Source organism: Passer montanus, unplaced genomic scaffold (genome assembly GCF_014805655.1).
Source record: "Passer montanus isolate IOZ18808 unplaced genomic scaffold, ASM1480565v1 scaffold489, whole genome shotgun sequence".
Lineage (NCBI taxonomy): Eukaryota > Metazoa > Chordata > Aves > Passeriformes > Passeridae > Passer > Passer montanus.
Genome location: NW_024369807.1, coordinates 10158 through 23202, shown reverse-complemented (window position 1 = coordinate 23202; position 13045 = coordinate 10158). Strand labels below are relative to the sequence as shown.

Here is a 13045-nt window from a genome sequence, read left to right as displayed (position 1 = left end):
CGGCATGCTGGGAACGGGAGAGAGAGAACTGGGTTGGGAATGGGGTTGGGATTGGGGATTGGGGTTTCGGTACGGCATGCTGGGAACGGCGATGACAAGGAAGGCAGAGATTGAGAATGACGAGGAAGGCAGGGGCAGAGGATGACGAGGGTGATGATGATGATGGTGAGGAAGGGAGAGGATGATGAGGGTGACAATGATGATGGTGAGGAAGGCAGAGGAAGGCAGAGAAAGGCAGAGGATGATGAAGGTGACAATGATGACGATGAGGAAGGCAGAGGATGATGAGAGTGACAGTGATAACGAGCGTGACGATGACAATGAGGGCGACAACGATGACGAGGGCGACATGACAATGATGAAGGCAGAGGCAGAGGATGATGAGAATGGCAATGATGATGAGAGTGACAGTGATGATGGTGAGGAAGGCAGAGGATGACAAGGGTGACAACGATGATGATGAAGACAACAACGACAACGATGAGAAAGGCAAAGGATGATAAGGGTGACAATGACGATGACGAGGGTGACAATGATGAGGAAAACAGACATTGAGGATGACGAGGGTGACAATGACGATGATGAGGGTGACAATGACGATGATGAGGGTGACAATGATGATGATGAGGGTGACAATGATGACGAAAACAGACATTGAGGATGACGAGCGTGACGATGATGATGACAAGGGTCAGGATGACGATGATGAGGGTGACAATGATGATGATGATGATGAAGAAGGCAGAGATTGACGATGAGGAAGGCAAAGGCAGAGAATGACAAGGGTAACATTATCATGAGGGTGACAATGATGATGACGAGGGTGAGGATGACGATGATGAGGGTGACAATGATGATGATGAGAAAATCAGAGAATGATGAGGATGACAATGATGATGATGATGATGATGAAGAAGGCAGAGATTGATGATGAGGAAGGCAAAGGCAGAGGATGACAAGGGTAACATTATCATGAGGGTGACAACGATGATGACGAGGGTGACCTGATGATGAGGATGATGATGACGAGGGTGAGGATGACAATGACTAGGGTGACAGTGACGATGAGGAAAGCAGAAGCAGAGGATGATGAGGGTGACAATGACGATGATGAGGGTGACGATGATGATGATGATGATGATGAGGAAGGCAGAGTTTGAGGATGATGAGGAAGGCAAAGGCAGAGGATGACAAGGGTGACAATGATGATGATGAGGAAAGCAGAGGCAGACGATGAGGATGACAATGGTGATGATGAGGGTGACAGTGACGATGAGGAAAGCAGAAGCAGAGGATGATGAGGGTGACAACGATGATGAGGACGGTGACAGTGACGATAAGGAGGAAGGCAAAGGCAGAGGATGACAAGGGTGACAATGATGATGATGAGGAAAGCAGAGGCAGACGATGAGGATGACAATGGTGATGATGAGGGTGACAGTGACGATGATGAGGAAGGCAGAGGCAGACGGTGATTAGCATGATGATGATGACGAGGGTCAGGATGACGATGACGAGGGTGACAGTGACAATGATGAGGAAAGCAGAAGCAGAGGATGATGAGGGTGACAATGACAATGACGAGGGTGACATGATGATGAGGGTGACAATGACGATGACAAGGGTCGGGATGACGATGACGAGGGTGACAGTGACGATGAGGAGCAAAGCAGAAGCAGAGAATGACGATGATGACGAGGGTCAGGATGACGATGAGGAGGGTGACAGTGACGATGAGGAGCAAAGCAGAAGCAGAGGATGATGAGGGTGACAACGATGATGAGGAGGGTCAGGATGACGATGACGAGGGTGACAGTGACGATGAGGAGGCCGCGGAGGAAGGCAGGATCCCCACCTGATGTGGCCCCCGGGCGGGTCCCTGTGGCGCAGGCGCACGCTCAGCTCCGCGTGCCGCCGGGCCAGCGCCACCGCGCTCTGCGCCGCCACCAGCTCGTCCCCAAAGGCCACGGCCTCGGCCAGCTGCAGGGCCAGCTCCTCTGGGGACACACGGGACACGGATGGGACACAGGGACACACGGGGACACACGGGATGGGACACGGGGACACACGGGGACACACAGGGGGTGGCACCCAGAGCGCTCTGCGCCGCCACCAGCTCGTCCCCAAAGGCCACGGCCTCGGCCAGCTGCAGGGCCAGCTCCTCTGGGGACACACGGGACACGGATGGGACACAGGGACACACGGGGACACACGGGATGGGACACGGGGACACACGGGGACACACAGGGGGTGGCACCCAGAGCGCTCTGCGCCGCCACCAGCTCGTCCCCAAAGGCCACGGCCTCGGCCAGCTGCAGGGCCAGCTCCTCTGGGGACACACGGGGACACGGATGGGACACAGGGACACACGGGGACACGGGGGTGGCACCCAGAGACCCCCAGGGGGGCAACGGGGACACCAGGGGACACTGGGAGTGGCACCCCCAGCCCCTCAGAGTGGGAATGGGGACACTGGGGACACAGGGGACACTGGGGGTGGCACCCCCAGCCCCCTGGATTGGGAATGGGGACACAGGGGACACAGGGGACACTGGGGGTGGCACCCCCAGCCTCTCAGAGTGGGAATGGGGACACCAGGGGACACTGGGGGTGGCACCCCCAGCCCCAGGGCGGGACTGGCCCAGCCCAGGAGAGGGACAGGGACGGGGTCAGGGACAGGGACGGGAACAGGGACAGGGACGGGGAAGGGACAGGGACGGGGACAGGGACGGGGACAGGGACAGGGACACGGGGACACGGGGGACAGGGGAACAGGAATGAGGACAGGGACAGAGACGGGGCAGAGGGGACAGGGACACCGGGATGGGGACAGGGACAGGAGGGGACAGAGATGGGGACAGGGCGTCACCATGGGCGGGAAACGCGGCCGCGCGCGCGGGAGTTCCGCGGGAGGAGCGTTCCGCCACGGCCGCGCCCCCCGCCCCGCCCCGCTGTGATTGACAGGCGCGGCCCCCGTCTTTGTCCGAGCCAGCCAATGGGAGCGCCGAGCGCCCCCGCGGTGGGCGGGGCCGAGCGCTCTGCGCGGACTGACGTTGGTGCCGGCCAATGAAAGACGGGCGCGGCGGTGATTGACGGGCGTCCTGGCCAATGGGACCGCGGGCCGAGGGCGCCTCTCGGGCGGGGCGGGCGCGGGCGGGGCGGTGCCGCCGCTGTTGCCGTCCGGTGCCGCAGGAGAAGGTCGCCCGCCCGCCCGCTCGCCCGGGGGACTCCCAGCATCGCGCTCAGCCGCTCGCGCCGTCCCGAGCACTCGGGGACATGTCGAGGTGGGCGGAGGCCCGGTGGGCCGGCGCCAGACGGCGGACGGCGGCCGCGGCACACGCGCCCTCCTCGAGCTTTCCCCGGAGACGCCTCCCTTTACACGCGCCCCGAGCCTGAAGGCGCTGCCACGGCGAGGAGGCACCGATAGGGAGCAGGACGCGCCGGTAAGCCCGCTCGGCCCGCCGCCCCTCCTCTGCGCGCCCACAAGCCGCGCGGACTACAGCTCCCAGCGTGCCCCGCGCCGCTCAGGCGCGGCCCAGCACCGCGCCCGGCCGCGGGGCAGGATGGGAGCAGTAGTCCACCAATAGTGAGGCTGTGCCGCCCGCGCGGGGCACGCCGGGAGCCGTAGTCCGCCAATGGGTGGCGGCTGTGCGCCGCGCGGGGCACGCCGGGAGCTGTAGTCCACCAATGAGTCTCCCCTATGCGCCGCGCGGGGCACGCCGGGAGCTGTAGTCCAGCGCGCGGGGCACGCCGGGATGGGCAGAGTTTTCCGCGGTCTTTTCCCGCTTTTTTTCTCCTTTTCCTCCTTTTCTTCCTCCTCTTTTTCCTCTTCCTCCCCCCGTGCCTCTCCCCCTCCCCTGTCAGCGTGTCCCCCTTGGCGGTGCCGCTGCCAGCTCCGCTTGGAGCTGCTCTTCCTCCTCCTGCGCTTCTTCCTCTTCCTTTCCTGTTCTCTTTCTTTTGCTTTTCTTCTTTCCCTTTTCCTTTCCCGTTTTTCTCCTTCCCATTTCCCCTTTTCCCTTCCCCATTCCCTTTTTTGTATTTCCTGTTTTTCATTTTCGTTTTCTTTTCCCTTTTTGGATTGTCTCCCTTTTGTCTTTTCCCTTTCCCATTCCCCTTCCTGCCTTTTCCCCTTTTCCATTCCTCTCTCTGCCTTTTCCCCTTTCCCATTCCCATTCCCGTTTTTGCATTTCCCTTTTTCCCCATTCCCTTTTCCATTCCTATTTCTCTCTTTTCCCCTTTCCTTTTCTCTCTCCCATTTCTTTCTTTCCCCTTTCCCATTCCCATTCCCATTTCTGCCTTTTTCCCCCTTTCCCATTCCCATTCCCGTTTTTGCACTTCCCTTTTTTTCCCATTCCCATTTCTCTCTTTTCTTCTTTCCCATTCCCATTTCTCTCTTTTCCCATTCCCATTTCTCTCTTTTTCTATTCCCATTTTTCTTTTCCCCTTTCCCATTCCCATTTCTCTCTTTTCCTTTTCCCATTCCCATTTCCCATTTCTTTTTCTGTATTTTTTCCTTTCCCCATTCCCACTTCTCTCTTTTCCTTTCCCCATTCCCATTCCTGCATTTCCCCTTTTTCTTTCCCATTTCCCATTCCCATTTCTCCCTTTTCCCATTCCCATTTCTCTCTTTCCCCATTCCCATTCCCATTTCTCCGTTTTCCCCTTCCCCATTCCCATTTCCCATTCCCTTTTCTGTATTTTCTCCTTTTCCCATTCCCTTTTCTCTCTTTTCCTTTCCCCATTCCCATTCCTGCATTTCCCCTTTTCTCTTTCCCCTTCCCCGTTCCCATTTTCCTTTTTTCCCATTTTCCCATTCCCTCCCTCCCCTCTCCCATTCCCCTTTCCCATTCTCATCCTGCCTTTTCCCCATTTCCCATACCCGTTCCCATTCCCCTTTCTGCATTTCCCCTCTTTTCCCATTTCTGTTCCCATTCCTGCATTTCCCCTTTCTCTTTCCCTTTTTCCATTCCCATTTCTGCATTTTCCTGTTTTCCTTTCCCATTCCTGTTCCTGCATTTCCCCTTTCCCATTCCTCTCTCTGCCTTTTTCCCATTTCCCATTTCCCCTCTCCCATTCCCGTTCCCATTCCCATTCCTGCATTTCCCCTTTCCCATTCCTCTCTCTGCTTTTTCCCCATTTCCCATTCCCATTCCCATTCCCGTTCCCATTCCCGTTCCTGCGTTTCCCCTTTCCCGTTCCTCTCTCTGCCTTTTCCCCATTTCCCATTCCCATTCCCCTTTCTGCATTTCCCCTCTTTTCCCATTTCTGTTCCCATTCCTGCATTTCCCGGGATGGCACTGGGAGCACTGGGATGGCACTGGGGGCACTGGGGGCACTGGGGATGGCACTGGGGATGGCACTGGGAGCACTGGGATGGCACTGGGGATGGCACTGGGAACACTGGGATGGCACTGGGGACACTGGGATGGCACTGAGAACACTGGGAACATTGGGAGCACTGGGAACATGGGGATGGCACTGGGAGCACTGGGGACACTGGGAGCACTGGGGAAACTGGGGGCGCTGGGGGAACTGGGGGAACTGGGAACACTGGGACTGTGGGGACTGGCACTGGGGAGGTTGGGGACACTGGGATTGTGGTGACTGGGGAAACTGGGACTGTGGGCACGGGGAACTGGGGAAACTGGGATTGTGGGCACAGGGAACTGGGAAACTGGGATTGTAGGCATGGAGACTGGGGAAACTGGGGTTGTGGGCATGGGCACCAGGGAAACTGGGGAGACTGGGGGCACTGGGATTGTGGAAACTGGGGAAACTGGGATTGTGGGCATGGAGACTGGGGAAACTGGGATTGTGGGCACGGGGAACTGGGAAACTGGGATTTTTTAGGGCACGGGAACTGGGGACTGGGGGAGTGGGAAACTGGGAACTGGGGACTGGGATTGTGGGAACTGGGGACTGGGAAGCTGGGGACTGGAGATTGGTAACTGGAACTGGGGACTGGAGGACTGGGAAACTGGGAGCAGGGAAACTGGGAAACTGGGAAACCAGGATTGTGGGCACCAGGGCACTGGGAAACTGGGAACTGGGAATGTGGGCACTGGGAAACTGGGAACTGGGAAACCGGGACTGTGGGCACTGGGAAACTGAGCACCGGGGCACTGGGAAACTGGGAACTGGGAAACTGGGAAACTGGGCACTGGGAAACTGGGGCTGAGGGCACTGGGAAACTGGGAACTGGGAATGTGGGCACTGGGAAACTGGGGCTGAGGGCACTGGGATTGCGGGACGGGCACTGGGAGCAGCCCCAGGATCAGCTCTTGATCTCTGGGATCAGCTCTGGGAGTGGCACTGGTGGCACTGGTGACATCCCCAGGCAGGGGGAGGGCCCTGTGAGTGACACGGTGTCCCTGGGGTGGCACTGGTGACCCCAGTGACACTGGTGACCCCAGTTTGTCCCCAGGCAGGGGGAGAGCCCGCTCAGTGATACGGGGTCCCTGTGGTGTCCCTCTGGTGCCCCTGGTGACACGGTTGTCACCCGTTGTGTCCCCAGGCAGGGGGAGGGCCCTGTGAGTGACACGGTGTCTCTGTGAGTGACACGGTGTCCCTGTGGTGGCACTGGTGACCCTGGTGACACTGGTGACCCTGTTGTCACCCCAGGCAGGGGGAGAGCCCGCTCAGTGATACGGGGTCCCTGTGGTGTCCCTGTGGTGGCACTGGTGACACGGTTGTCACCTGTTGTGTCCCCAGGCAGGGGGAGGGCCTGCTCAGTGACACGGTGTCCCTGTGGTGCCCCTGGTGACACGGTTGTCACCCGTTGTGTCCCCAGGCAGGGGGAGGGCCCGCTGAGCGACACGGTGTCCCTGTGAGTGACACGGTGTCCCTGTGGTGACACTGGTGACACTGTTGTGTCCCCAGGCAGGGGGAGGGCCTGCTCAGTGACACGGTGTCTCTGTGGTGGCACTGGTGACACGGTTGTCACCCGTTGTGTCCCCAGGCAGGGGGAGGGCCTGCTCATGGGGCTGGGAGAGCCACGAGTTCAGCCGCGAGCCCAGCCTCAACTGGGTACGCACTGGGATGGGACTGGGGGGACTGGGGGGGACTGGGATGGGACTGGGGGGGACTGGGAGAAGCACAAGTTCAGCCATGAGCCTAGCCTCAACCGGGTATGTACTGGGGGGACTGGGGGCACTGGGATGGGACTGGGGGACCCACGAGTCCACCTGTGAGCCCAGCCACAACTGGGTATGTACTGGGAGGGACTGGGGGCACTGGGATGGGACTGGGGGGACTGGGGGCACTGGGATGGGGCTGGGAGACCCACGAGTTCACCTGTAAGCCCAGCCACAGGTGGGCACAGAGCCTGGAATGGGTGGGGTCACCTGGACTCACCTGGGGGAGCTGGAGCAGGGTGGGCTTGGAGCAGGAGGAACCTTCAGACTCCAAACTCACCCAAGCTGGCTTTGGGCACGGCCAGGGATGGGACAGCCGCAGCTTCTCTGGGAGCCCTTTCCATCCCTTCCCTCCTCCCAGAGGCAGGGATTGCTTCTCCGTATCCCCCCATTCCCATTCCCATATCCCCATTTCATGTCCCACATTCCTGTTCCTGTGTCCTCCATTCCCTTTCCTGTGTCCCTGCTACCCGGGCCAGCCCTGTTCCCATGTCCCCCATTCCCGTGTCCCTTGTCCTCATTCCGTGTCCCTCATCCCCGTTCCCATGTCCCCCATTCCCATTCCTATGTCCCCCGTCCCTGTTCTGTGTCCCTCGTCCCTGTTCCTGTTCCAGGGCCAGCCCCATTCCCATTCCCGTGTCCCTGGTGTCCGGGCCAGCCCCGTTCCCGTGTCCCTTGTCCCCATTCCTGTGTTCCGTGTTCCTGTGTCCCCTGTCCCTGTTCCCATGTCCCTTGTCCCTGATCCTGTGTCCCCCATCCCTGATCCCATGTCCCTGTCCCTGTCCCCATGTCCCCGTCCCTGTCCCCATTCCCACATCCCGTTGCCGTGTTGCAGGTGATGAATGCTGTGAACTGCAGCCTTTTCTCAGCCGTGCGTGAGGATTTTGTCCCCATTCCGTGTCCCCCATCCCCATTCTGTGTTCTTGTCCCCAATTTTGTCCCCATTCTGTGTCCCCTGTCCCCATTCTGTGTCCCTGTTCCAGGTGGTGAATGCTGTGAACTGCAGCCTGTTCTCGGGGTCCATGAGGATTTCATCCCCGTTCCCTGTCCCTGTCCCCACTTTTCCTGTCCCTGTCCCCCATCCAGGCCTTTCCCACGTTTCCTGTCCCCAATGCTGAGCCTTTCCCGCTTTCCCTGTCCCCATTCTCAGGCATTTCCCATTTTTCCTGTCCCCATTCCCGTGCCTTTCCCACTTTCCCAGTCCTGTGACTCCCCACTCTTCCCATTCCCATTCCCATGCCATTCCCACTTTCCCAGTCCTGTGCCTCCCTGCGTGTCCCATTCCCGTGCCTTCCCCACTCTTCCCATTCCCGTGCCTTTCCCTGTCCCCATTCCCGTGCCATTCCCACTTTCCCATTCCCGTGCCTTTCCCTGTCCCCATTCCCGTGCCATTCCCACTTTCCCCATTCCCGTGCCATTCCCACTTTCCCAGTCCCGTGCCTTTCCCTGTCCCCATTCCCATGTCATTCCCACTTTCCCTGTCCCATGACTCCCTGCTTTCCCCATTCCCGTGCCATTCCCACTCTTCCCATTCCCGTGACACTTCGCGCGTGTCCCGTTCCCAGCTACAACCCCGACCTGGACTCGGATCCCTTCGGCGAGGACGGCAGCCTCTGGTCCTTCAATTACTTCTTCTACAACAAGAGGCTGAAGAGGATCGTCTTCTTCACCTGCCGCTCCATCAGGTCAGGGCCGCGCCCGGAATTCCAGGGCTGCTCCCGAGGGATTCCCCTGAATGCCAGGGCATTCCCAGGGGTTCCCCAGAATTCCGGGAGCCATTCCCGAGGGAATTCCTCAGAATTCCAGGAGCCATTCCCGAGGGAATTCCTCAGAATTCCAGGAGCCATTCCTGAGAGGATTCCCCAGAATTCCAGGTTCCATTCCCAAGGGGATTCCTGGAATTCCAGGAGCCATTCCCGAGGGCATTCCCGGAATTCCAGGGGCCATTCCCGAGGGGATTCCCCAGAGTTTGAGGGGCCATTCCCAAGAGGATTCCCTGAATTCCAGGAGCCATTCCTGAGGGAATTCCTCAGAATTCCAGGGGCTATTCCTGAGAGGAATTCCAGAAGCCATTCCCGAGGGAATTCCTCGGAATTCCTCAGAATTCCAGGGGCTATTCCTGAGAGGAATTCCAGAAGCCATTCCCGAGGGCATTCCTCAGAATTCCAGGGGCTATTCCTGAGAGGAATTCCAGAAGCCATTCCCGAGGGCATTCCCGGAATTCCAGGGGCCGTTCCCGAGGGAATTCCTTGAGGCATTCCAGGTTCCATTGTGCCTTTCCCACTTTTCCCACTCCCGTGCCTTTCCCTGTCCCCATTCCCGTGCCTTTCCCACTTTTCCCACTCCCGTGCCTTTCCCTGTCCCCATTCCCGTGCCTTTCCCACTTTTCCCACTCCCGTGCCTTTCCCTGTCCCCATTCCCGTGCCTTTCCCACTTTTCCCACTCCCGTGCCTTTCCCTGTCCCCATTCCCGTGCCTTTCCCACTTTTCCCACTCCCGTGCCTTTCCCTGTCCCCATTCCCGTGCCTTTCCCACTTTTCCCACTCCCGTGCCTTTCCCTGTCCCCATTCCCGTGCCTTTCCCACTTTTCCCACTCCCGTGCCTTTCCCTGTCCCCATTCCCGTGCCTTTCCCACTTTTCCCACTCCCGTGCCTTTCCCTGTCCCCATTCCCGTGCCTTTCCCACTTTTCCCACTCCCGTGCCTTTCCCTGTCCCCATTCCCGTGCCTTTCCCACTTTTCCCACTCCCGTGCCTTTCCCTGTCCCCATTCCCGTGCCTTTCCCACTTTTCCCACTCCCGTGCCTTTCCCTGTCCCCATTCCCGTGCCTTTCCCACTTTTCCCACTCCCGTGCCTTTCCCTGTCCCCATTCCCGTGCCTTTCCCACTTTTCCCACTCCCGTGCCTTTCCCTGTCCCCATTCCCGTGCCTTTCCCACTTTTCCCACTCCCGTGCCTTTCCCTGTCCCCATTCCCGTGCCTTTCCCACTTTCCCCATTCCTGAGCCTTCCCCAGTCTTCCCAGTCCCGTGACTCCCCGCTTGTCCCGTTCCCATTCCCGTGCCTTCCCCACTTTTCCCATTCCCATGTCATTCCCACTTGTCCCACTCCCGTGCCTTTCCCTGTCCCCATTCCCGTGCCTTTCCCACTTTTCCCACTCCCGTGCCTTTCCCTGTCCCCATTCCCGTGCCTTTCCCACTTTTCCCACTCCCGTGCCTTTCCCTGTCCCCATTCCCGTGCCTTTCCCACTTTTCCCACTCCCGTGCCTTTCCCTGTCCCCATTCCCGTGCCTTTCCCACTTTTCCCACTCCCGTGCCTTTCCCTGTCCCCATTCCCGTGCCTTTCCCACTTTTCCCACTCCCGTGCCTTTCCCTGTCCCCATTCCCGTGCCTTTCCCACTTTCCCCATTCCTGAGCCTTCCCCAGTCTTCCCAGTCCCGTGACTCCCCGCTTGTCCCGTTCCCATTCCCGTGCCTTCCCCACTTTTCCCATTCCCATGTCATTCCCACTTGTCCCATTCCCGTGCCTTTCCCTGTCCCCATTCCCTTGACTTTCCCCACTCTTCCCAGTCCCGTGACTCCCCACTTTTCTCAGCCCCATGCCTTCCCCACTTGTCCCATTCCCGTGCCTTTCCCACTTTCCCATTCCCGTGACTCCAGAGCCATTCCCGAGGGCATTCCCGGAATTCCAGGGGCCGTTCCCGAGGGAATTCCTCAGAATTCCAGGGACCATTCCCCAGGGGATTCCCGGAATTCCAGGAGCCGTTCCCGAGGGGATTCCCCAGAATTCCAGGAGCCATTCCCGAGGGCATTCCCGGAATTCCAGGGGCCGTTCCCGAGGGAATTCCTTGAGGCATTCCAGGTTCCATTCCCAAGGGGATTCCCGGAATTCCAGGGGCCATTCCCGAGGGGATTCCCTGAATTCCGGGGTCATTCCCCAGGGGATTCCCCAGAGTTTGAGGGGCCATTCCCAAGAGGATTCCCTGAATTCCAGGAGCCATTCCTGAGGGAATTCCTCAGAATTCCAGGGGCTATTCCTGAGAGGAATTCCAGAAGCCATTCCCGAGGGAATTCCTCGGAATTCCTCAGAATTCCAGGGGCTATTCCTGAGAGGAATTCCAGAAGCCATTCCCGAGGGCATTCCTCAGAATTCCAGGGGCCATTCCCGAGGGAATTCCTCAGAATTCCAGGGACCATTCCCCAAGGGATTCCCGGAATTCCAGGAGCCATTCCTGAGAGGATTCCCCAGAATTCCAGGTTCCATTCCCAAGGGGATTCCTGGAATTCCAGGAGCCATTCCCGAGGGAATTCCTCAGAATTCCAGGGACCATTCCCCAGGGGATTCCCGGAATTCCAGGAGCCGTTCCCGAGGGGATTCCCCAGAATTCCAGGAGCCATTCCCGAGGGCATTCCCGGAATTCCAGGGGCCGTTCCCGAGGGAATTCCTCAGAATTCCAGGAGCCATTCCTGAGAGGATTCCCCAGAATTCCAGGTTCCATTCCCAAGGGGATTCCCGGAATTCCAGGGGCCATTCCCGAGGGGATTCCCTGGAATTCTGGCCCTTCCCACAGTGGCTACGCCTACACCCGCCCGGACACCGGGAACGAGCTGGACATGGACCTGGGCGAGGGGGACACCGAGAAGGGCGACAGCGGCGACCCCGAGGGCGGCGGCATCGAGGAGGACAGGTGGGCGGGGCAGGGCGGGGCAGGGGGCGTGGCCACAGGTGAGGCAGGTGACGCTCCCTGTCCTCGTTCCAGGCCACAGGTGATGTGCATGTGAGATTCCCGGCTGGATCCGAGAAACCGGGAACGGAACCGGCAACGGGAACAGAACCAGCAATGGGACTGGAAATGGACTGGGAAAGAAACCAGCACTGGGAACGGGACCGGGAACGGAACCAGGACCGGAACGGGGACTGGGAACGGAACCGGGACTGGGAAGCACACCAGCACCGGGACTGGAACCGGGACGAGAACCAGGACTGGGAACCAAACCAGCACCGGGAACGGAACCGGGAATGGGAACGGAACCAGGAACAGAATTGGCACTGGGAATGGAACTGGGAATGGAACCAGCACTGAGAACAGAACCAGGACTGGGAACAGAACCAGGACCAGAACTGGGACTGGGAATGGAACCAGGACTGGGAACGGGGCTGGGAATGGAACCAGGACCAGAACCAGGACTGGGAACGGAACCAGGACCGGAACCGGGACTGGGAATGGAACCAGAACTGGGAACAGAACTGGGAATGGAACCAGAACTGGGAACACAACCAGGACCGTAACCAGCACTGGGAACGGAACCAGTACCAGGAAAGGAACTGGGAATGGAAACAGAACTGGGAGTGGAACCAGGAATGGAACTGGGAATGGAACCAGCACTGGGAACGGAACCGGGACTGGGAACGGAACCAGGAATGGAATCACGACTGGGAAAGGAACTGGGAATGGAAACAGGAATGGAACTGGCACTGGGAAAGGAACCAGGAATGGAACTGGGAATGGAACCAGGAATGGAACTGGGAATGGAACCAGCACTGGGAAAGGAACCAGGAGTCGAACCAGGACTGGGAACGGAACCAGCACTAGAACTGGACCAGGAAAGGAACCAGGAACGGAACCAGGACTGGCAACCAAACCAGCAAAGGAACCGGGCGTGGAGCCAGGAACAGAACCGGGAGAGGACCCGGCCCTGTCCCGGCGCCGCTGGTCCTTCCTGAGCCGTGTCCCCCCCGGTGTCACGGTGTCCCCATGTCCCCCCCCCGGACACTGGAGCCCCCCAGGAATCCCGGAGCTCCGGAGCCGCCGCCGGAGCCGCGCCGGGAGCTCCGGAAGCTTTGCTGCACTTTATGGCTCCTGCCCTCGGCTGCACTGATCCCCGTCCCGCCTGCCCGGGCTCCTGACGGGCTCCATCC

At 59.2% G+C, this 13045-nt stretch overlaps 1 protein-coding gene across 1 annotated transcript; it reads left to right on the top strand.

Moving 5' to 3' along the window:
* Positions 1-8598: 8598 nt before the first annotated feature.
* Positions 8599-12485, top strand: MAF1 (MAF1 homolog, negative regulator of RNA polymerase III). The gene is made up of 3 exons (XM_039722472.1): positions 8599-8818; positions 11697-11813; positions 11886-12485. The coding sequence occupies exons 1-3, from the start codon at positions 8619-8621 to the stop codon at positions 11905-11907; spliced, it is 339 nt and encodes a 112-aa protein (XP_039578406.1). The 5' UTR covers positions 8599-8618; the 3' UTR covers positions 11908-12485.
* The last annotated feature ends 560 nt before the right edge of the window (positions 12486-13045 follow it).